Below are 23,659 nucleotides of genomic sequence, written 5' to 3' on the forward strand. Positions count from 1 at the left end.
AAGGAGGAGAGAGAGGTAAGAGGCGGAGAGGTGTAGGGAGGGAATTCCAGAGATTAGGGCCTAGGTAACTGAAGGTGCAGCCACCAATGGGCAGCAAAAACAGATTTTCTGGTCATGATCACATTGCTGTTTGTGGGAGCTTGCTGTGCACAAATTGGCTGCTGCGTTTCCTACAGTACAACAGCGACCACACCTCCAAGAAGTACTTCATTGGCTGTAAAACACTTTGCACGTCCTACGGTCGTGAAAGGTGCTATATAAATACAAGTCTTTCTGTCACTGAGGTCTTAAGGAGGGTCAAAAGCAGAGAGGTTTAGGGAGGGAATTCCAGAGCTTAGGGCCCCAGGCAGCTGAAGCCCTGCTAATGGTGGCGAACAGGGAGTGGGGGATGTGCAGGAGGCCAGAACTGGAGGAATACAGGAAGTCTGGGAGAGTTGTGGGGCTGGAGGAGGTTATAGAGACAGGGAGGGATTTGTAAACAAGGAAAGCTGGGATAAGGAAGAGTCCTTGGATCCTGCCGAATGAGAGAGAGAGAGAGAGAAAGGGAGGGCTTGGATCAGAGAGAGAGAGAGAAAGGGAGGGCGAGCTACTGTGTGTGTGACTCAGAGCGAGTACTGGATCACACTGTGTTAACATGTTGAGAGTCATTGCTCAGTCTTTGGCTATTTTACTTCTCCTTCTGCTCCTTGTCGCCAATTTTCTGGTGGTTAAAAGCACCGAGGCTGTGACTGTCGTTTACAGGAAAATCTGCAGACAATGAAAGCGATCCTCAGCGTGCCGGTAACTCTCTTTGAAATTTGCAGCAGACTTTAAACTACCGGCAGAATTTTCCCAGGGTTGTGGAGCCGGTTTTCCAGACACGTAACGATTCCTCTTAAAACGTTAACCTAAAGAAATGAAACAAAGTTTTTTTTTGGCAAGTTTGTGAAATAACTGGTTTTAATTTTCCGCTTCCTGTACTTTTCCAGTGCAGGGAAATTAGTGCGAATTCATTTCTCTGTTCAGCAGTCACTCAGAACAAGGGAGAGTTTCCCACTGGAGACAAAGTGCATTTTATAAAGAATTCTCGAACGTTGAGGCCAGATATTTAGTTTCAAATTCTCTGTTGCTAGGAGACAGCTATGCCCCCCCCCCGGTGTTTATTTTACCCATTTCTGAGATTTTGCCTCCTCCTTTCACAGGTGAGAGTTTCATCTCGCTCTTTGTGGGGAATCAGCTCTTGCTGTCACTGAAAGATAATCTTGCTCTTTCTTGCCCTGCCCTGTGCTGTGGAATTTATGCCCACTGGGGAATTAAATCGTTTCTCCTTTATGCCCTATTTCTACTCCAAGTTCTCCAGATGGCTTTTCCCCCTTGCCCATTTGGGAAGACACAAAATGGATTGTGTGTGTGGGGAATTGTTTTATTTTTGGAATCGAGGATTTAGCCATTTCCCTCAATGCTGAAATACTAAACTATGCATCTCCCACATTCCCAGATTTCATTCCTGAGCTGTACTGAAGTAATTGATCTCAGCTGGGGTTTTACAATTGGCCTAATTGCCTCTTTTTGGGGGGTGGGGGGTGGGTAAGAGAATTGACTAGGATTCTCTCTCCTGATTGAGACCTTTAGGAAAGTGTATGTATGTGAGCTCGGGGTGAGAGCAGGTAAGGCAAGGCTGTGATGCCTCCTCTGCTTGAACAGCCTGTGAGCATTAACTGAGAGAAGAATGGCTTTTCAACAAGGCAGCAATCCGCAACCGTGCAATCCCCAACAATAAGTATCAATGCCCTTCGAGAGGAAGATAATGGCAGGGACAAATGATTATAAAACGCAACTTACTAACTGCAATGAAACCCAAGACAGATGCCGGGTAGGTGATTGAAATATTGGACCCTGGGCTTAAGGAGTTTTGACTTAATGCATTTCTTTAATTGACAGCACATCCCCTAGTTACATCCTACATCCCCTAGTTACATCCTACATCCCCATGTGCCTAACTTAGATTTGCTGAGTACAGCCAGTGGTTGTGCGAATATGGAACTTGTTTTGGGCCATTTGGAAGGGGTCAGAAACGCAGTTGAAGGGATTCAAACGGGGGGTTGTGGGAGAGGCGGTGGTGGATGTGGAAAGCCACATCATGTTCACATACTTGGAAGAATAATCAGCAGTTTGCAAGGACAGAGGGGTAATTAGCTGGCTATTTGCAGAGGGAGGTAATGGTGGTTTTGAAGGAGAGGTGGGTCAGTATCTAAGGGGTGGGAACCATTTACAGTGTCAGCTGGTCTGGAGACCAGGAACTTGAGTTGGACAGTGAGCAGTACAATGGCAAGTTTAAGGTTCTTTATGCTAAAGTAATGAGGAAAGGTCATTTTAACCCTTTATGCTCCTCCATGTCTAATCTTACTGATCTTCAACAATTCACCAATTTAATTTCCCAAGACTTGCATTTTCTTGGAATGATTATTTGTGACTGAGTGATGTTACTGGCCATCATGTTGTCTGTTTAGTAACTCTCTTTTGTTTCAGATGTCAAGGACTGATTGGCCACAGGATGTTGCATTACTGCCTCGCTCACATTGCCTATCATTTCAGCAGACAGCTGCCTAAACGCAGTCGAGCAAAATTGTAAGCATATCTTTACTGAATTTGAGTTTTATTTTCAAATCTTTTTCTTATCTATTTTCTCTGTCATTTTGCTCCTGTCCCCACTTCTGCTGAAGGCGTTGAATCCTTTGCTGGGATACAGTTCCCTGGGCCATTTGTCACCTGTCAACATTGACAAAAAATGTTGGGCTATTTTGAAAGTGTGTAAACACTGCTGAGTCCAATTCTTCCCTCAGCCAAACTCCACACAAGCACACTTCCAGCAGCAGTTTCTGGATACCAGTTGGCAGCCGGAACTGTGACCAACTATCTCTTCCTTAACTGCAGAGGTGCTGAAGCCAGTTGTAGGATGCATGTCATCTCCCCTGGTGGCTAATGCAGCACTGACTGGGAACTGAACCTGGGACTTCCCCGATCTTGATGTTTACCTCAGCCACAGATTGGATAGACTCTCTGAGCGATGGGGGGAAAGCTATGAAATTAGAGTCTTGGGTGTGTCTAATGTTGTGTTTTATGATGTGGGCATTCTTCACATATTTTCTCTCAGGCTAAACACAAGAGACTGCTTCCATAGAAAAGCCCACATTTATGTGTGAACTATTTTGGGAGTGAGCGTGCTGGGTGTAAATTACTGATAAGCTTACTGTAATAGTAACTCCAGAACTTTCTTGCTGACAGTAGCCTCACTGACAATCATATTTAATAAGGATAGTAAAATTAGCAGATCTAATAGGCAAAGAACAGCAGAAAATATATCAGTGATGTATTGAACTTAGAAAAGCTTGCCAAAAAAACCCCCAAAATGTCTCAAAAGTTCAGAATCTCAGTGACTTGGAAGATAAAGCAGTAAGGAAAAAGCTGATACATGAATGTGTCTAATCACAGGTTCCCCTGTTCCCTCACTTGCTGCTCCGGCCTGATTAAAAACTGAACTGACCCTAATGGACAGGGAATTGTGCATCATATTTATATCTGAAACTTGCAGCTTCTGACTGCAAAGCTGTCTGTCAAAATTAGCTTTGAAAAATATCATTGCCTTCCTTCGCCCATTTCCTAGGCTAAACATACAGTGGATTTGATTATCAGAGTTTTGTTAAAATGGTCCATTGTAGCAAATTGGCTTGTTCAAACACTTGGTACAATAAACACCAATCAGATTGTAATCTAGGTAGGTGAGAGCTCCAGTGATACAGTCACTTGGGCGAATTCACTTGCTAAACAATACAATGAGGAGAACTTCCATCGCGCTCAGCTGTTTCCCATCTCCCCCACATCTTCCTTGATTCAATTGATGGCATTCCCAGTTACATAGATTGTGAACATTCCAACTGCCCAGCCTGTTTCCAGTCACAAGTAAGTGGAGCCATCAGCTCCCGCAGAAAAATATTAAAAATATATCTGTAACATATGCAAAGATCGTTTTCTGATCCATCACGGTGTCACATTATTGCACCATGTGATCTCAGCCAAACCATCACAATTGGCTTCACCATTCCTCGACTAGGGAGCGAAAAGCAGTCAGTCTTTCTGTTTCACATTACTGCCTGTGGGCATCAGGTCAGGACGGAATTAGGCTGAGGTTCTATTGCTGCCTACCCCGGTCGGATAGTCTTCTCGTACTGTCGAGAGTTGAAGAATGGCAATTAGAGTGATGGTTCGGAAATAAAACACTGATGTTACTGTCACTTCCATTGAGCAAAATAAGTTGCAGTGAAATGACCAGGAAATTCTATTTCCAGGCGCTCAATACTATAGAGGGATATTCCAGGAATGCCTCTTGCTAATATGTTTTGATTCATGTTGATACTGCATTCCCTTTGTTAATTCCCACACCAATACAACATCCTTTTGTAGTGACTCACACAGTTTCAGGCATTTATACTGAGGCTCAGTTAAGTGCACAATGCTGAGCACATCAGATTGCAGTATTTGTAAACACTTCTTCTTTGGCCTCCTTATCTCGAGAGACAATGGGTAAGCACCTGGAGGTGGTCAGTGGTTTGTGAAGCAGCGCCTGGAGTGGCTATAAAGGCCAATTCTAGAGTGACAGACTCTTCCAAAGGTGCTGCAGATAAAATTGGTTGTCGGGGCTGTTACACAGTTGGCTCTCCCCTTGCACCTCTGTCTTTTTTCCTGTCAACTGCTAAGTCTCTTCGACTCGCCACACTTTAGCCCCGCCTTTATGGCTGCCCACCAGCTCTGGCGAACGCTGGCAACTGACTCCCACGACTTGTGATCAATGTCACAGGACTTCATGTCGCGTTTGCAGACGTCTTTAAAGCGAGACATGGACGGCCAGTGGGTCTGATACCAGTGACGAGCTCGCTGTACAATGTGTCCTTGGGGATCCTGCCATCTTCCATGCGGCTCACGTGGCCAAGCCATCTCAAGCGCCGCTGGCTCAGTAGGGTGTATAAGCTGGGGATGTTGGCCGCCTCGAGGACTTCTGTGTTGGAGATACGGTCCTGCCACCTGATGCCGAGGATTCTCCGGAGGCAGCGAAGATGGAATGAATTGAGACGTCGCTCTTGGCTGACATATGTTGTCCAAGCCTCGCTGCCATAGAGCAAGGTACTGAGGACACAGGCTTGATACACTCGGACTTTTGTGTTCCGTGTCAGTGCGCCATTTTCCCACACTCTCTTGGCCAGTCTGGACATAGCAGCAGACGCCTTTCCCATGCACTTGTTGAATTCTGCATCGAGAGACAGGTTACTGGTGATAGTTGAGCCTAGGTAGGTGAACTCTTGAACCACTTCCAGAGCATGGTCACCGATATTGATGGATGGAGCATTTCTGACATCCTGTCCCATGATGTTCGTTTTCTTGAGGCTGATGGTTGGGCCAAATTCGTTGCAGGCAGCCGCAATCCTGTCGATGAGTCTCTGCAGACACTCTTCAGTGTGAGATGTTAAAGCAGCATCGTCAGCAAAGAGGAGTTCCCTGATGAGGACTTTCCGTACTTTGGCCTTCGCTTTTAGACGGGCAAGGTTGAACAACCTGTCCCCTGATCTTGTGTGGAGGAAAATTCCCTCTTCTGAAGACTTGAACGCATGTGAGAGCAGCAGGGAGAAGAAAATCCCAAACAGTGTAGGTGTGAGAACACATCCCTGTTTCACGCCACTCAGGATAGGAAAGGGGTCTGATGAGGCACCGCTATGCTGAATTGTGCCTTTCATACGGTCATGGAATGAGATGTTGATACTTAGTAGCTTTGGTGGACATCCGATCTTTTCTAGTAGTCTGATGAAACCACGTCTGCTGACGAGGTCAAAGGCTTTGGTGAGATCAATGAAAGCAACGTAGAGGGGCATCTGTTGTTCACGGCATTTCGTCTGTAGCTGGCGAAGGGAGAACAGCATGTCAATGGTGGATCTCTCTGCTCGAAAGCCACACTGTGCCTCAGAGTAGACAAGCTCAGCCAGCTTCTGGAGCCTGTTTAGAGCGACTTGAGCGAAGACTTTCCCCACTATGCTGAGCAGGGAGATTCCACGGTAGTTGTTGCAGTCACCGCGGTCACCCTTGTTCTGAAAGAGGGTGATGATATTGACATCGCGCATGTCCTGTGGTACTGCTCCCTCGTCCCAGCACAGGCAAAGCAGTTCGTGCAGAGCTGAAAGTATAGCAGGCTTGGCACTCTTGATGATTTCAGGGGTAATGCCGTCCTTCCCAGGGGCTTTTCCACTCAAACCACCAAATCTTGACATGAAAGCTGGAGCACGTTTTAAGAGGGAGTCATGTGTGGAAGACAGTGTTTCTAATTGTGTTCAAAGTTACAGTGCAGTTCATTTTTTAAAATCCTGTTTTCCTCCTTTGGTCTCCCTGCGCCATACATTCTCTGGAAAGGTGGCAGACAACCTGGCCCCGGACCTGCATCTATTCCAGTCTTGAGTCAGCTCAGGGATCCGACCATTCCGTTCAGGGCAAGGTGCCTGGTCCCTGCTCAGTGGCGGCCTCTAGTGATTTGGAAGAGATCAGCAGCTCAGAGGAGTTGGATGACAAAACCTTTAATGTCAACATTTTGTGACATTATAACCTTGCTGCACCAACATACTGTGGTTAGCTTGGCTCTTCTGGTAGTGCTCGTCCCTCGTAGCTCTTAAGCTACAAATAGGCCATCCTATCTACACTAATTAATTCCTAATGAGCACTTGGAACTGTGGAATTCCTAACCTCTAACCTCTTGGTGCTCAGCTGGGGCTTTAAGAGCACAAACTAATCACTAATTCCTCATTCAGCATCCCCTAGTTTCTTAAATGATAAATTCCAAACAAAGGGCAGCTCACTTCCCACAAAGCAAAACCAGGAAGAAAATTAGCACTTTATTGCAGGATCGGCTTCTCGAGCGGATGTCTTGTGACTGCATATCTTCAAAGATAGTCTTCCATTTCTGTTTGCCAAGAGGTAGAATTAGTTCCTGCCCAGGTCACTCATATAAACTCTAAAGATCAGAGAGAATTCACCTCAAAGAGATGAAAAATGAATCCTTTTTCTTTTACCTCTCTAAGTATACCTGTTCCTGTCTGTAGCTTTGTGGAATAGTCGTGGAATCAGTCATGGAGAAATCAGTGATCTACTTTAGAGCAGAGGTGTCCAAGTATTTTGTCTTTGTGGTGCACACCGCTAGGCCTTGGGGATAGATCTCAGGTTGCTGTTACTAAGAGAGTTTAGTGTGCTGTATTTGAGGATCAAGCAGTTTAATTTGAGGCAATGTAGCTTAAAAACGCCCCCTTCCAAACCCCAGGCTCACATATTTCAAGCAAGACTGAAGAGCAAATAAAAAGCACATATTGGGTCGAGTAGGGGTTCAGGAGATACACATGCAGTTTGGATCTTACTGCTTCCAGCCATTCTGCTACCCTGACTGAGGGATAGATTGCAGAAATGAGCACAAGATGTTATTTAGGAGGGAGGTTGAATGAAAGGGTAGGTTCATGCAGAGAATTTTTCATTAATTTGCATTTTGATTCTCTACAAAAAGTGACAATTATTACTGTTACTGATTTATATTTACTTCTAGTGAAATCCTGGTGGTGCTGTTTGTGACCGTCTTCCTTTTCCCGCAAATATTTGTGCTGGTAAGGTGAGTTGGATATTGGAAATGAAAGGTTGATAGCGAGTTGTTCAGGTTTGATCTGTGGTTTGTGCTGAGCAGGTTAGACTCAACTGGGGAGCATCAGGAGGGGAAGCAACATCCCATTTTATTCAATAATCAATCAGAATGATACCATGCAGAAGGAGGCTATTCGGCCCATTGTGCCTGTGCTAGCTCTTTGGTAGAGCTGTCCAATTAATCTCACTCCCCTGCTGTTTCCCTGTAGCACTATATTTTTTTCCCTTCAAGTATTTATCCAATTTCCTTTTGCAAGTTATAATTACATCTGCTTCCACTGCCCTTTCAGGCAGCGCGTTCCAGATCACAACAACTCCCTGCAAAAAAAAAAAGTTTCCTCGTGTCACCTCTGGTTCTTTTTACAATTGTCTTATATCTGTTTCCTCTGGTTCCTGGCCCTTCTCCCATTGGAAAGCTTCTCTTTATTAACTCTATAATAGTAGAGTAGACCAATTAGAACCATTGAAACATAGAAACATTACAGCACAGAAGGAGGCCATTCAGCCCATCGTGTCTGTGCTGGCTGGAAAAAACCTAGCCGCCCAATCTAATCCCACCTTCCAGCACCTGGTCCATAGCCTTGCAGGTTACAGCACTTCAGGTACATGTCCAGGTACCTTTTCAAAGAATTGAGGGTTTCTGCCTCCACCACCATTCCTGGCAGTGAATTCCAGACACCCACCACCCTCTGGGTGAAAAGGTTTTTCCTCATGTCCCCTCTAATCCTTCTACCAATCACATTAAATCTGTGCCCTCTGGTAATTGACCTCTCCGCTGGGGCAAACAGGTCCTTCCTGTCTACTCTATCTAGGCCCCTCATAATTTTGTACACCTCAATTAAGTCACTCCTCAGCCTCCTCTGTTCTAAGCAAAACAACCCTAGCCTATCCAATCTTTCCTCATAGCTGCAACTTTTGAGCCTTAGCAACATTCTTGTAAATCTCTTCTGTACTCTCTCCAGAGCAATTATGTCCTTCCTGTAATATGGTAACCAGAACTGTGCGCAATACTCCAACTGTGGCTGAACCAGCATTTTATACAGTTCCAGCATTACATCCCTGCTTTTGTATTCTATACCTCGGCCAATAAAGGAAAGCATTCCATATGCCTTCTTCACCACTCTCTCTACCTGTCCTGCCACCTTCAGGGACCTGTGGACATGCACTCCATTTGTCCTCCCCAAATGCATTACCTCACACTTATCTGGATTGAATTCTATTTGCCACTTTCCCACCCACTCAACCAAACCATTGATATCTTTCCGTAGTCTACAGCTATCCTCTTCACTATCAACTACACGGCCAATTTTTGTGTCATCAGCAAATTTCCCAATTATGCCTCCCACATTTAAATCCAATTCATTAATATATACCACAAACAGCAAGGGACCCAACACTGAACTCTGTGGAACACCACAGGAAACAGCTTTCCATTGACAAAAACATCTGTTAACTACTACCTTTTGTTTCCTGTCCCTGAGCCAATTCTAGATCCAACCTGTCACATTCCCCTGTATCCCATGGGCTTTCATTTTACTGACCAGTCTGCCATGCGGGACCTTGTCAAATGCCTTACTAAAATCCATGTAGACCACATCCACTGCACTTCCCTCATCAATCCTTCTTGTTCCTTTCTCAAAAAACTCAATTAAGTTAGTAAGACATGAGCTTCCCTTAACCAATCCACGCTGACTATCCCTGATTAATCCGTGCCTTTCTAAGTGGTAGTTTATCCAGTCCCTCAGAATAGATTCTAACAATTTACCCACCATCGAGGTCCCCTCAAGACTGTTCTGCCATTCAGTGAGATCCTGACTGATCCATGACCTAACTCCATTTACCCACCTTTGCCCCATTTCCCTTAATAACTTTGGTTAATAAAAATCTATTAATCTGAGATTTAACATTACCAATTGATCTAGCATCAACTGCAGTTTGCGGCAGAAAGTGCCAAATTTCTACTGTCTTTTGCGTGTAGAAGTGTTTGCCAACTTCACTCCTGAAAGGTCTGGCTCTAACTTTTAGGCCATGACCCCCATCATAGACTCTCCAACCCTATTGGTTCCTCTTAATATCTTGAAAACTTCAATCAAATCACCCCTTTACATTCTAAATTCCAGGGAATACAATCCGAGTTTGTGTAATCTCTCCTTGCAGCTTAACCCTAGGAGTTCAGGTATCAGTCTGGTAAATCTGTGCTGTACTCTCTCCAGGCCAATATACCTTTCCTAAAGTGTAGTGCCCAGAACTGAGCACAGTAACTCCAGGTGCGGTCTAACCAGGGTTTTGTATAGTTGTAGTATGACACTTCCCTCCCTGTATTCTCGTCCTCTGGATATAAAGGCCAGCATTCCAATAACTTCTTTGATTATTTTCTGTACTTGTACATTTTAATGATTTATGTACATACAGTCCTAAGTCTTTTTGAACCTTCACTGTTTCTAGCTTTTCACCATTTACGAAGTACTCTGATCAGTCCTTTTTAGGATGATCTCACACATGCCTATATTGAAATCCATTTACAGAACTTTAATTTAGTTTGAAATGAGCACAAGTTATTATTGGGCTCGAAGTAGATATTTAAACAAGTTTAAGAATGACAGTGCAAGGCAACTCATTCATAGTTTTCCCCGTGCAGCATCTTGGGCTCCTGGTGGGAATGTTTAAAACTAGGGACCATGAATATAAGATAGTCATTAATAAATTCATTCGGGAATTCAGGGGAAACCTCATTATCCAGAGCGTGCTCAGAATGTGAAACTCACTCCCACATGGAGTTCTTCTCTCTTTGGCCTCCTTGTCTCGAGAGACAATGAGTAAATGCCTGGAGGTGCTCAGTGGTTTGTGAAGCAGCGCCTGGAGTGGCTATAAAAGTCCAATTCTAGAGTGACAGACTTTTCCACAGGTGTTACAGATAAAATTGGTTGTCGGGGCAGTTACACAGTCGGCTCTCCCCTTGCGCTTCTCTTTTTTTCCTGTCAACAGCTAAGTTTCTTCGACTCGCCACTCTTTAGCCCCGCCTTTATGGCTGTCTGCCAGCTCTGGCGATCACTGGCAACTGACTCCCAAGACTAGTGATCAATGTCAGAGGACTTTATGTCACGTTTGCAGACGTCTTTAAAGCGGAGACGTGGACGGCAGGTGGGTCTGATACCAGTGACGAGCTCGCTGTACAATGTGTCCTTGGGGATCCTGCCATCTTCCATGTGGCTCACATGGCCAAGCCATCTCAAGCGCCACTGGCTCAGTAGGGTGTATATGCTGGGGATGTTGGCTGCCTCGAGGACATGGAGTAGTTGAGGTGACTAGCATAGATGCGTTTAAAGGACAGCGAGACAAGTACATGAGGGAGAAGGGATTTGAAGGGCATGCCGACAGGGTTGGCTGAAGCAAGGTGGAGGGGGCTCATGTGGAGCATAAACATCTTCACCACTTTTCCCACCCCACAAATAATCTGGTTTGTGGTTTATCTTTCAGACCAAAGTCATCCCGATACTGTGGCCAGCCCCTCCTCTACAACCTGACCAGTTTTATAATCTTCACTTTCCTAATGACGGGTAAGAGGCTGTCGGCTATCATTATCTTTCAGTACTGATTTTACAATCCATCTTAGCATCCATAATTTGAGATAAAATTAGCATTTTGTGTTTTATAAATAAAATCCAGAGTAGAGAGGTGATATTAAATTTATCTAAGGCAGTGGGGGTACAGTTAAAGTTCCAGGAGAACCTTTGGATGTTCCATCATAATAGATAATAAAGTCATAGTGTTTATAGTGTAAACTTACCAAGACAAGGCCAGGGGTGGAAACAATAATTAAGTTGACAGACTTGAGATACTGATATTATTTTCACTGAAGCAGAGGAGGCTGAGAGAAGATTGGGTATAGGTTTTTGAATTCATGAATAGTGAATAAAGAGTATCTCCTTTTGTTTTGGAGAATCAGTGGCAATTTTAAATAGTCATTGAGAGTGCTTTACCACAGGGAGTAGGTGAAGTAGAGGTCTCTGCACCTGTTAAGGAAAAGTGGACAATTTTGTTTTTAATTCTTGGGATGTGGGAGTCGCTGGCAACGCCAGCATTTCTTGCCCCTCCCTAATTGCCCTTGACAACTGAGTGGCTTGCTGGACCATTTCAGAGGGCAGTTAAGAGTCAACCTCTGTGGGTCCAGAGTCACGTGTAGGCCAGACCAGGTGTGCACTTTTGGATGTCTCCTCATGATGGATAATGAAAGTCGTAGCATTGAGACAAGGCCAGGGATGGGAAACAGGGGACGGCAGATTTCCTTCCCTAAAGGACATTAGTGAACCAGATAGTTTTTACGACAATTGATAGTTTCATGGCACCATTACAGAGACTAGCTTTCAATTCCAGATTTTTTTATTAGTTAATAGCTGCCGTGGTGGGATTTGAACCCGTGTACGCCTGGCCCTCTGGATTACTAGCTCATTGACATTGCCACTACAGAGGGAGATGTAAGGAGAGTGTAGGCTGGGGAATTAGTTTTTGCATTGCTCTAGCAGAGAGCCAGGACAGAACTGATGGGCGGCATGGCCTTTTTCTATCCTATAAATGTCTATGGCAGTCTATTAATAGTGTAGTTTGTTCATTGCAATGTGGGCAATGTTGTTAATTATCTATTAAAAATGGCACAGACTAGTTGGGCCAGATGACCTGTTACTGTGCTGTAAATTCTATATCATTACAGAGAGCAGATTAGTTGATTTTAGCATCACCAGCAGTGTAGGATTTCAACCACAGCAGTGTCATATGAAAATAATGAAACAAATGGTTATGTTGTTAGAATTATTTGTTCGTAATTGGGAGAATTGATCTAATTCTAGTGTAACTTCTTTAGGGTTTACAGTCCTTCTGACCTTGATGGACCCAATCACTCGTGAGGTGAAAGTAGCTTTCCATGTGTATGGAGTGGGATCATTTGCACAGGGAATCTTAACTACTGCCTTCACCGTGACCGCACCTCATTGTGTAAGATTTTCTCTATCATCCTGCAGTTTCTTATGTGATACAAAAATCAAGGCTGACACTCCAGCACAGCTCTGAGGGAGTGCTGCACTGTTGGAAGTGTTGTATTTCAGATGATATTAAACCGAGTCCCATCTGCTCAGGTGGATGTAAAAGATCCCATGGCCACTATTTTTAAGAAGAGCAGGGGAGTTCTCCCCAGTGTCCTGGCCAATATTTATACCTCAATCAACATCATAAAAAAACATTATCTGGTAAGTATCACATTGATGTTTGTGAGATCTTGCTGTGCGCATACTGGCTGCCACATTTCCTGCATTACAACACTTCAAAAAATACTTCATTGGCTGCAAAGCTCTTTGAGATGGCCAATGATCCTGAAAGGCGCTATGTAAATGCAAGTTTTTTCATGATTATAATGTCAGGTGTTGTATTCCGCATTTACATGCAAGTGGAAATGCTGGTCTACTCTTCAAACATGTTGGAGTTGCTTCCTTATTAATCTAGTGGGAAAATGCACTCCCCAGTGATCGAGATACAGAGCAGAGAATGGACAGTCTCAGTTGAGACTCTGTGCTGGGTTTGCTGATCTCAGCTGGCCAGTTGTAAGTGGCCTCAGCACCCCACAGTTAGGAAGGGGAAGAAATCAGCCGAACTTCTCAATCCTGATCAGCTGTTAAGTGAGAGCTGCCGAAATGCTTGTGTTTATGGATGTCAAGCAAAGGCAGGATTGGGCACAGTGGTGATGCCCTTTACAGATCAACCAACTGGACAAACTAATATAAGAAAAATGCCAAGTTGGGCAATGTGTGGTCAGTGCCTGTGGATTTATGCCCCAGTGAGACTCAATAGTATCAGGAAAATGAGAGAAAATTAGTAATACAAATGCTCTATGCAAAGATATTATTACATGTCATGTAACACTTGGAAATCTGGAGTTTAAGACCCTGAATATAAGAGAAGCAACAAATCTTCATTGTAAAAGTGAAGTTCCTTTGGTTTTAAGCATGAACACTGATCAGGATTTTCTTTGTTTATCATTTTTCAGGCAAACACAACTCCTGAGCTGTACTACTTGTCCCTTGTGTTATCTGTACTGAGTGTGCTTGCAACAGGTATGTACTTTGTCATTATTAAGGAACGTAGATAAAGGGATATGAGCCACTGTGCCAGACATCACCCAGGTTGTATGAGTAGAATAGAAGACAAGGCCAGGAAGTAGTAACTAGATCATTCTAAATATTGCAGGAATAAGGGAAGGGACTTCCACTGTTTTAATTATCTCTTTTTATGGTAATAATGTCCCAGTCCGTTGACTTTAAGAATTAGTATTCCAAAATATATAGTAAAATTTTTGGATATCTCATTATTTCCTATTTACTTTTAATAGTGTTGATCTAATATCATAGTACCCACACCTCAGTCATGTAAACAATGATCACTTCATCTGGAATTCATGACCATATCAAAGTGGATTTTTGTATGGGGTGAAGTCCACTTTAATTCACACCACCTTCTCTTTCAATAAATGGCATGTATTTCATGTCCACGCTAACCTTACTTCTTGGGTCCTGATCTTTGAGTCATGTTTTTTATATCAGTGTTTTATAATGGGGAATTCCTATAGGATCATAGGAAATAGGGGCAGAAGGCCAGTTGGCCGGTCGAGCCTGCTCCACCATTCAAACAGATCATAGCTGATCATCTACCTCTACACCATTTTCCCCCACTATCCCTATATTCCTTGATGTCATTAGTATCCAGATATCTATCAATTTCTGTCTTGAACATGCTCAATGATTGAGCTTCCACAGCCCTCTGGGGTAGAGAATTCCACAGATTCACCACCCTTTGAGTAAAGAACTTCCTCCTCATCTCAGTCTTAAATGGCCTGCCCCTTATTCTGAGACTGTGTCCCCTTGTTCTAGACTCACCAGCCAGAGGAAACATCCTATCCACATCTACCCTATCATGCCCTGTAAGACTTTTTTAAGTTTAAGTTTCATTCTTCGAAACTCTAGAGAATACAGGCCCAGTTTCTGCAATCTCTCCTCAGAAGACAATCCCGCCATCACAGATATAAGTCTAATGAACATCCGTTGCACTCCCTCTATGGCAAATATATCCTTGAGACCAAAACTGTACGCAATACTCCAGGTGCAGTCTCACCAAGGCTTTATACAATTGAATCAATACATCTTTACTCCTGTACTCAAATCCTTTTGCGATGAAGACCAACATACCAATTGTCAATATTTGGCTGTCACGGTGCAGTTGTAAACTTCCTGCCACCAAGGGATACAATTGTGCTTCCTGGTTCATGTTGCGAATGCCCTTTCGTGTGGCCGTTTACAGAACCAAACTGTGAAATTTTGCTGAAAATACAATTTGCTGCTCTAAATCAGGATAGGGTGGACTGTAAAGGTCACATGTTTACAGTAGTCACCTGGACAAGATACCAGAAGCTTGTTGGTCCCTCGAATCATAACCTCAGAAGAATCAGGGGTAGACTAGAGGGAGGAAAAACATCTATTTTGTTCACGTCATGCTCGTGACAAGGTGGTGGACCACCTTTAACTTTGTGACCATGAATGTATTTCAGTGCCCTCTCTGCTGGGCCTATTTATTTGACTTGCTGTGGAATATGGTTGGCCAGTCAGACAAGAAACAGTCACCTCACCAACTGCAGCACAGCAAGTATTTTCAATGCTGCAGCCCAGGGTCTTGGGGTAGACTGAGGGGTCACTGGGTTTGAGAATTGTTTGCTTCTTTTTGCATACATGGTTAGACCCTGGACACATTTATGAACACCTTTGTACTGAACGTTGTGGAAGCCATAGAATGTAAAAGGTGCCCTTGACAGCTGTCAGTCAGCATAGAAACTTACAGCCCAGGAGGTGGGCCATTCAGCTCATTGTGTTTGTGCTGGCTCTTTGAAACAATTACTTCCATTTCCCCCTGTAGTAATGTCTGAGATTGTACCATGAAATAAAGAACTACAGAGGACCCACTGGAAGCTAGCTCTGTTTTATATGAGAGTGTGATTATTGGCAGTGGTTTTTAAGTTTTATTGTGCTGAAAATTCCACTGATAACATTTAAACAAACTTCTTTTTTTAAAACAGTTTTCATCGTTTTCTTGATACCGTTCTGGCTAGCCAACATTTTGTACCCAGGAATGGTTTTAAATCAGCGATCGCGAGCTGGAATCTGCCACAAGCCAGTTGCTAGCTGCTCGTATCTGTGGCATGTATAATGAAGGCACTCCGGGGGGGGGGGAAAAACCCAGTATGAATAATGCATTTGGTTGCCATGCAACAGTAGCTTCTGGAACATTCCACCAGCAAGAGTTTGAGCCATTCCAGTGGAAGCAACCCAAGTCGAGTTACGTCAAAAGACTCTGAATGAATGGATTAGTTAGTATTTGCTTTGTAGGTTTAATGTACTTGATTGCAATACAACTGTTACATTGAGAATCACTGTTTCTATGTCAACTGTATTATAAAGTTTAGACCATTTCAAATCAATTTAAAGAAATTGCACCAGTCAGCTGAATGCTGCAGTATTCACTCCCAGGAAAGGCAACGAGCTTTTTATTTATTAATATATTTTAAGCAGTGGAGCTGTTTAACCCATTGAGGGCTGAGATTACTTGAAAATACGCAAGTGGAATTTTCACTTCCTTTGGCCTATCCTTTGAATGTTAGTTTTTTTTTTGAAGGACAGCACAAGGAGAGGCACAATAACCTCCAGAGCTACAGCCTGTCTCGAGCTCCCAGAAACCAAAAGAACTCACATCTGTGTATAACCAGTTTAGCAATAGAAACAAAGAACTTCTGCACACAATATCCAGGCTTGGGCTGATAAGTGGCAAGTAACATTCGCGCCACACAAGTGCCGGGCAATGACCATCTCCAACAAGAGAGACTCTAACCATCTCCCCTTGACATTCAACGGCATTACCATCGCTGAATCCCCCACTATCAACATCCTAGGGGCTACCATTGACCGGAAACTGAACTGGAGTAGCCATATAAATACAGTGGCTACAACAGCAGGTCAGAGGCTGGGAATCCTGAGGCGAGTAACTCACCAAAGCCTGTCCACCATCTACAAGTCAGGAGTGTGATGGAATACTCTCCACCTGCCTGGATGGGTGCAGCTCCAACAACACTCAAGAAGCTCGACACCATCCAGGACAAAACAGCCCACTTGATTGGCACCCCATCTACAAACATTCACTCCCTCCACCACCGACGCACAGTGGCAGCAGTGTGTACCATCTATAAGATGCACTGCAGCAATACACCAAGGCTCCTTAGACAGCACCTTCCAAACCCGTGACCTCTACCAACTAGAAGGTCAAGGGCAGCAAATGCATGGGAACACCACCACCTGCAAGTTGCCCTCCAGGTCACACACCATCCCGACTTGGAACTATATCGCCGTTCCTGGGTCAAAATCCTGGAACTCCCTTCTTAACAGTACTGTGGGTGTACCTACCCCAAATGGACTGCAGCGGTTCAAAAAGGCAGCTCACCACCACCTTCTCAAAGGCAATTAGGGATGGGCAATAAATGCTGGCCTGGCCAGCGACACCCACATCCCTGAATGAATTAAAAAAAATATATATATTATATATCAATGCGATATATAAAGTACTTTATAGCCAATGAAGTACAAGGACGGACTCGGGACCTTGTTCAAAGTGGGACAATGTTTGGCACCAGCCATTACAAATGATCCGAACTATTGGTGGCTGTGCCTTCAGCTGCCTAGGCCCTAAACTCTAGAAACCATCACCTAAATCTCCTCCCCTCTCTCTCTTTAAAGATTCAGTAAAAACCTGCCTCTTTAACCTTGCATTTGCTCACTTGTTCCAAAGTCGTCTCCTTTAGCTCAGAGCCAACTTTTGTCTGATTAGGCTCCTCTGAAGCACAGTAGGATGTTTTACTACGTTAAAGATACTTTTTTATAAAATAAATGCAAGTTGTTATCATTGTTCATTGGTTTCAAGTCCAACAGGATTCTGCAGGCAGCAAAATTGGCCCCAAGCCTCAAGTATCCAAACCATCGCATTCACCGACCCCTCTTTCAAACACCCCTTTGTTGAGTTGTTTAGGCATTATGTTTGGTAAAAGGCCAGTTTCTTCCCAGGCCTCAGCTGCTGCTGTTTGATGTGTCAGAGTGGCCTGGGATGACTTGTTCACTGCTTTTTATTGTCGCTGTTTCATGTAGTTCCTGGCCTCAGGCTTGTGCTTGCTACAGCGGTCTGGCTGAAGCTGGTGAGGATAGTCAGGTGCTGCTCCACCTCCCACAGTGCTGTGGGTGAAAACCTGTAGATATCATAGCAGAAACTACAAACTCAAAATTAACCGCCTCCCTGCTCTGCCAAAGCCATTCACTTTTGCTGGTGGTTACTCTTAGGCCATCAGTAGTCTTCTGGTATCCTATTCTTGCCTGATGTGAGAGGCCAGAAAAAGTGTCACGGGGAGCCAAACATCTGTTCTCACCTAACTTAAATGCACACACTAAATGTGTACACTCTTTCCAACAAAAGTTGCTGCATAGCAATCAGAAGCAGGAACCTTGACTGATTTTTAAATTTTATTTTCCCCCTTCTCTATCCCTAGGGAGGCTGAGAAAAATTATAGCATCCCAAGTGTGATTAACTGGTTAGTAAAGAACCAAACCAATCAGAGCACTTACCAATCTAACCACTCCAATTGTAATGTGTTTTACAGTAATAGTACAGGAAGTGATGTTGATAAAACTCAAGATTCATCATAATGTCTGATTACTCACGTTATCGTGTAGTAATATGTTGCCTGCCAGGTGGCGGTTGATGAATTATGCTCCTATCTGTGGCCTTTCCTACTAAGATGAGGTGCTGTCTTCCAAAATCAACATTTCACTCTGCCTTATAAGCATCTCCTGTTACACGAGTCCAGCAGCACTTGCTCTATTTACAGCTGCAGTGACAATTAAGTGAATTGTTTTAATGTGAGATCTAAAAATTGTGGCAGAAGAACCTTTTGCTAAATTGTACTTTACTCCCTCACTGTTAAAGACTGTGTAGGAGAAGAGACCATTTCACTAGCCCAAAGTTCACGAAAACATTACTATGTTCCATCTATATACCCACATTGCTTCTTCCTCCATAAGTCTGTTCAGCTGCCACTTAAATCTGGTTCCACTTTCTACCTGAGCAGGTGATTACACACATACACCACCCTGTGCCTGAAGTAGTGAAATCTCAACTCTATTCATTTTGCTTCTCTTCACCCCCAATTACACAGGTTGTCAAAAATAACTTCTTAGGAATCAGTTTATTCACATACCTTGAAAACTTCACCGTCTCTGGTGTGCAGTTTCTATGGTGTAAATATTCCCAGCTTTCTAGGTCTCTTTTTGCAGATTCCCATCTCTACCCTTTCCAAAGCCAGGATGTCCCATAATGTCGTGTTCTGTCCAGAATTGCTGGCCTAAATGAGTGCTATATACAAACTCTCATCATCCATTGGAAATTAGGTTCAAAACCTTTAGCTACATTCACAGATCTTGTTTGCAAATACTCCTGTTGCACACTGTGCTGGTAGTTCCAATAAGTTGACGACACTACCCATTGATCTCTCTGAAAATCACATTGGGCCACAATTACAGGTACTGTAGATATTTTATACAGATCAAGTCCAATGGTTTATTTTTTTCAGGCCAAGCATGATCTATTGGCACAGGTGACCTCCCTCCCCTAAGCCACACATATTCTTTAGCTAACTTAATAGATTGATTGCTCTCTAAGTCACTGCCTACGATGCTACTGGTCAGACAATAAGAGGCATGTCAAAGCAGTTCAACAGAGAGTCCTCACCTGATTTTCCCTCCTTGCATCATTCTTCAAGGCTGACAGCAGACGACAAGTACAGCAGGAGATCAGATTGCTATTTTAAAGTTCTGTGTCATCGTGCTTGTGAAAGATCCAACACAGAAGATCCCTGGCTTCGATCTTCCGCAAAGCTCACGGGAATCCTAAACCGTATCTGCACAAACCACGACAGCCGCGGATACTTGATGCACAAATGGAAAATTAAAAACTCGAGAGAGAGATATTGTGGTCATCCAGAATAGACTATGGAACATGTAACAAATCATTGTTGATTCATAAATATGAAGGATCACAGTTATGCACTCTGCTGCTCTTGACACAATTTTTTTTTATTTCATGGGATGTGGGCATCACTGGTTATGCCAGCATTTATTGCCCATCCCTAATTGCCCTTGAGAAGGTGGTGGTGAGCTGCTACCTTACAACAATGACCACACTTCAAAAATACTTAATTGGATGGAAAGCACTTTGGGACATGCTGTGGTTGTGGATGGTGCGATATAAATGCAAGCCTTTTAAAAAATTATCTGGTTTATAACCACCTGAACATATCATTAGTTGTTGCTCTACATCAGCCTTAAAAATGCTACATTTAGTCCAATGCATTTTTACACTTGTAAATTATGATTATTTCAATCTGATTTAAGTCTCAATTTTGAATTAAAATCCACAGAAAATACTTGTTAAATCTTTTTCATCTCAGTACCCCGGGAATCAAAAGCAGGATCCAGCTCAGCTATCTTCTCCCACTGGAATAATTGGCAATTTGGGTTTACATGAAGATTTTCCATTTGAATCATAATTCATCTCCTGTCTCCCCAAAGCCTTTTCACCATCTGCAAAGCACAAGTCAGAAGTGTGATGGAATACTTTTCACTTGCCTGGATGAGTGCAGCTCTGACAACACAAGAAACTCGACCCCCATCCAGGACAAAATAACCTACTTGATCGGCACCTCATTCACCACATTAAATATTCACTCCCTCCACCACTGGTGCACAGTGGTTGCAGTATGTACCATATACAAGATGCACTGCAGCAACTCGCCAAGCCTCCTTCAACAGCACCTTCCAAACCTGTGACCTCTACCACCCAGAAGAACAAAGGCAGCAGATGGAAGGGACCACCACCACCTGCAAGTTCCCTTCCAAGCCACACACCATCTGACTTGTAAATACGTCATCATTCCTTCATCGCTAAATCAAAATCCTGGAACTCCCTTCCTAACAGCACTGTGGGTGTACCTACACCACACCAACTGCAGCAGTTCAAGGTGGCTCACCACCACCTTCTCAAGGCCAATTAAGGATAGGCAACAGACACATTCCATGAATTAAAAAAAGTACAAACATTTTGACTGTTGAATACCATACACTGAAGTTCTACCCAAATTATGCAGAATAATTTTAACTTGATAGGAAGTACAGTTCCCTCTAGTGGTGAAAAATAGAAATTCAGGTCAAGTTAAGCAATGAAGTTTTTCCTCTTACATTTTCTACCATGCCCTTGAACAATCATCCACCCTTCTTAGGTCATCCAAATTGCCGCTCCTCACCTTGGTAGTCAGTAAAGGGGTATTGTTCCCAAGCCTACGCTCTTTCAGCTGACATCCAGATGCATACATTTTCCAATAGCAGGAACTGGATTTAAACAGGCGGCACAGTGGCGCAGCGGTTAGCACCGCAGCCTCACAGCTCCAGCGACACGGGTTCAATTCTAGTTACTGCCTGTGTGGAGTTTGCAAGTTCTCCCGGTGTCTGCGTGGGTTTCCTCCCATATGCCAAAGACTTGCAGGTTGATAGGTAAATTGGCCATTAGCAATTGCTCCTAGTATAGGTAGGTGGTAGGGAAATATAGGGACAGGTGGGGATGTGGTAGGAATATGGAATTAGTGTAGGATTAGAATAAATGGGTGGTTGATGGTCGGCACAGACTCGGTGGGCCGAAGGGCCTGTTTCAGTGCTGTATCTCTAAACTAAACTTGCATTTGCAACCCATCCGATTTTTCTCTTCCTCAGCCCATGAATGCTCAGACCAATCATTACCTGCTTCTCCAGCTAAGTTTATCAAGGATGCAACTTCTAAAATTCCAAAGCACCATCCCAACTAAAGTCAGAGCAATTCTCTTCCATTCATTCTTGGATGGTCTCAGGATCCTTTCCCAATTTAAAGGCAGATTCCAACCTCATTCAAAACAGTTATCTCCACCCAATTCCCCTTGCATTGGTCATAAGTCTCCCTGATAAAGGTGCTCAAAAAGCAGCAACTGTACAACCCCTACACCAACCCCCCCCAACAGAATAAAATATCTTGGATCTCTGACTATCGAGCTCAACAAGTTATCCATGTGCCTATTTTGCACTGGATTAGAATCTGGAAGGTCTCTGGAGATGAAGTTTTCAAGTCTGACAGCAAGATTGAGAGGAAGAGATAAACTCAGACCACTTGTCTCCTATAGGTCGAGTTCCAGCAAAATTCATTACTTCAACAAGGCAAGTACCTATCCATTTCTGGCAACAATCTGCAATTAAAACCCCATTGGGGTTGGGGGTGGGTGGCTGGGAATAGATACAGCAGTAAACAAGTTTGACAATTTAAGATCACTTTCAAACATAAACAATGATCAACCCCAAGCTCCAGCATTATTGATCTATTATTGAAGCCATCTATTGCAATAAGGCTGGCGGAGGGAGGCTACTGAAATGTAAAAAGGTTTTAAGCAAGTAAAGAGGGGTGGGGCAAGAAATAACAAAAGAGGTGTTGATCAGACAAGGTCACTGTCAGTTCTGAAGGGTCTCTGACATGAAATGTGAACTCTGCTTCTCTCTCCACAGATACTGCCAGACCTGCTGAGTATTTCCAGCATTTATTTTTATTTCAGATTTCCAGCATCTGCAGTATTTTCCTTTTATTTTACTGCTTTCTTTTAATATGGTTATTGATGTTCCTGCCACTAAATGCAATGTCATGCCACTATTTTCCTGTATTGCTTCAGTTATGATTTTTATCCTCTTCTGGTCATTAAACATCACCAGCTCCACTGAATTTAGGACTCTCTCCCGTGCCTGTAACTTGTTCTCCTTGTCTATAAGCGTCAAGAAAACCCTGGTCATGGGACAAGGTGTTGCATTTCTGCCCCTGATCACACTAAATACCCCCCCACCCCCACTGGAAGTGGTTAGCAAATTCTGCTACCTTGCATCCAAAGTGACAATCTGTCCCTTGATGCAGAGCTCAATACACTAATAGGAAAAGCAGCTACCACCTGTGGCTGACCTGCAAATCCTGCATGGGATAACACCAAGCTGATTGTTTATAAGGCTTGTGTTCTCAGCACCTTGCTGTATGGCTGTGAAACATGGGCAACTTACAGCAACCAGGAAAAGCTCCACTTCAAGGTTGCCTGCAAGCGTGACATGAAGCCCCTAAATTTCATCCATCACACTTGGGAGTGACTAGCTGGCGAAAGAGGGAAATGGCGGCATCCTGTGGACTGGTGCGCACTACCACGACGACCAGTTGCTACAGCAGCTTGGTAACTGGCGCGATCAACAAAAACTCATGCGTCACTTGACAGACTTACGTGCAGCACTTGTGGTAGAACCTGCCTATCAAGGATTGGCCTTCAAAGCCAAAGGTGCACCAAGACACCCCACCTAAATGGATTGCTTGCTGCGTCCATCATCTTTTGAGAAGCAAGGATGCCAACCCATGGTTAAACTCCATAATATCAATGGCATTCCTGGTCTGGTGTATCTAATTAGCTTATCTCGGCAAGTGTAGTAAGTGGGGACAACCACAATGGGACTCCGCAAACTTGGTTTAAGTGCAACGGGATGGGGATTAGAAAGAGAAAAGGTTCCCACTATCAATTATGCATTCCACAAGTGGGATAGCTGGTGTGGCTAACAATTACTCCTGAATTATGGTACAACACACCAGAAATCATGTGGCGTCTCCAAATTCTCTCAAAGGCATTAAATAGCACACGGTGAGACTAATGTATAGGCTAATAGTTAATTTATTTACAGCTAAATAATGCACAGCAGTAAGACACAGAATAGTACAATACTTCAAACAAAATCAGTTC

General features: G+C 43.7%; 1 protein-coding gene across 3 annotated transcripts; it reads left to right on the top strand.

Moving 5' to 3' along the window:
* The first annotated feature begins 417 nt into the window (after positions 1-417).
* On the top strand, positions 418-22,601 carry LOC137351990 (uncharacterized). Of its 3 annotated transcripts, none has more exons than XM_068016955.1 (7): positions 418-780; positions 2,490-2,607; positions 7,607-7,669; positions 11,176-11,255; positions 12,557-12,687; positions 13,733-13,799; positions 15,809-19,578. In XM_068016955.1, the coding sequence occupies exons 2-7, from the start codon at positions 2,534-2,536 to the stop codon at positions 15,937-15,939; spliced, it is 546 nt and encodes a 181-aa protein (XP_067873056.1). In that variant the 5' UTR covers positions 418-780; positions 2,490-2,533; the 3' UTR covers positions 15,940-19,578. The 3 variants fall into 3 exon arrangements, with proteins under 3 accessions (XP_067873056.1, XP_067873055.1, XP_067873057.1); XM_068016954.1 differs by having other exon boundaries at positions 420-780; positions 2,509-2,607; XM_068016956.1 differs by lacking the exon at positions 15,809-19,578 and adding an exon at positions 19,586-22,601 and having other exon boundaries at positions 421-780; positions 2,509-2,607.
* Positions 22,602-23,659: the final 1,058 nt, after the last annotated feature.

The sequence above is a fragment of the Heterodontus francisci genome, chromosome 37 (genome assembly GCF_036365525.1).
Source record: "Heterodontus francisci isolate sHetFra1 chromosome 37, sHetFra1.hap1, whole genome shotgun sequence".
In the NCBI taxonomy this organism is placed as follows: Eukaryota; Metazoa; Chordata; class Chondrichthyes; order Heterodontiformes; family Heterodontidae; genus Heterodontus; species Heterodontus francisci.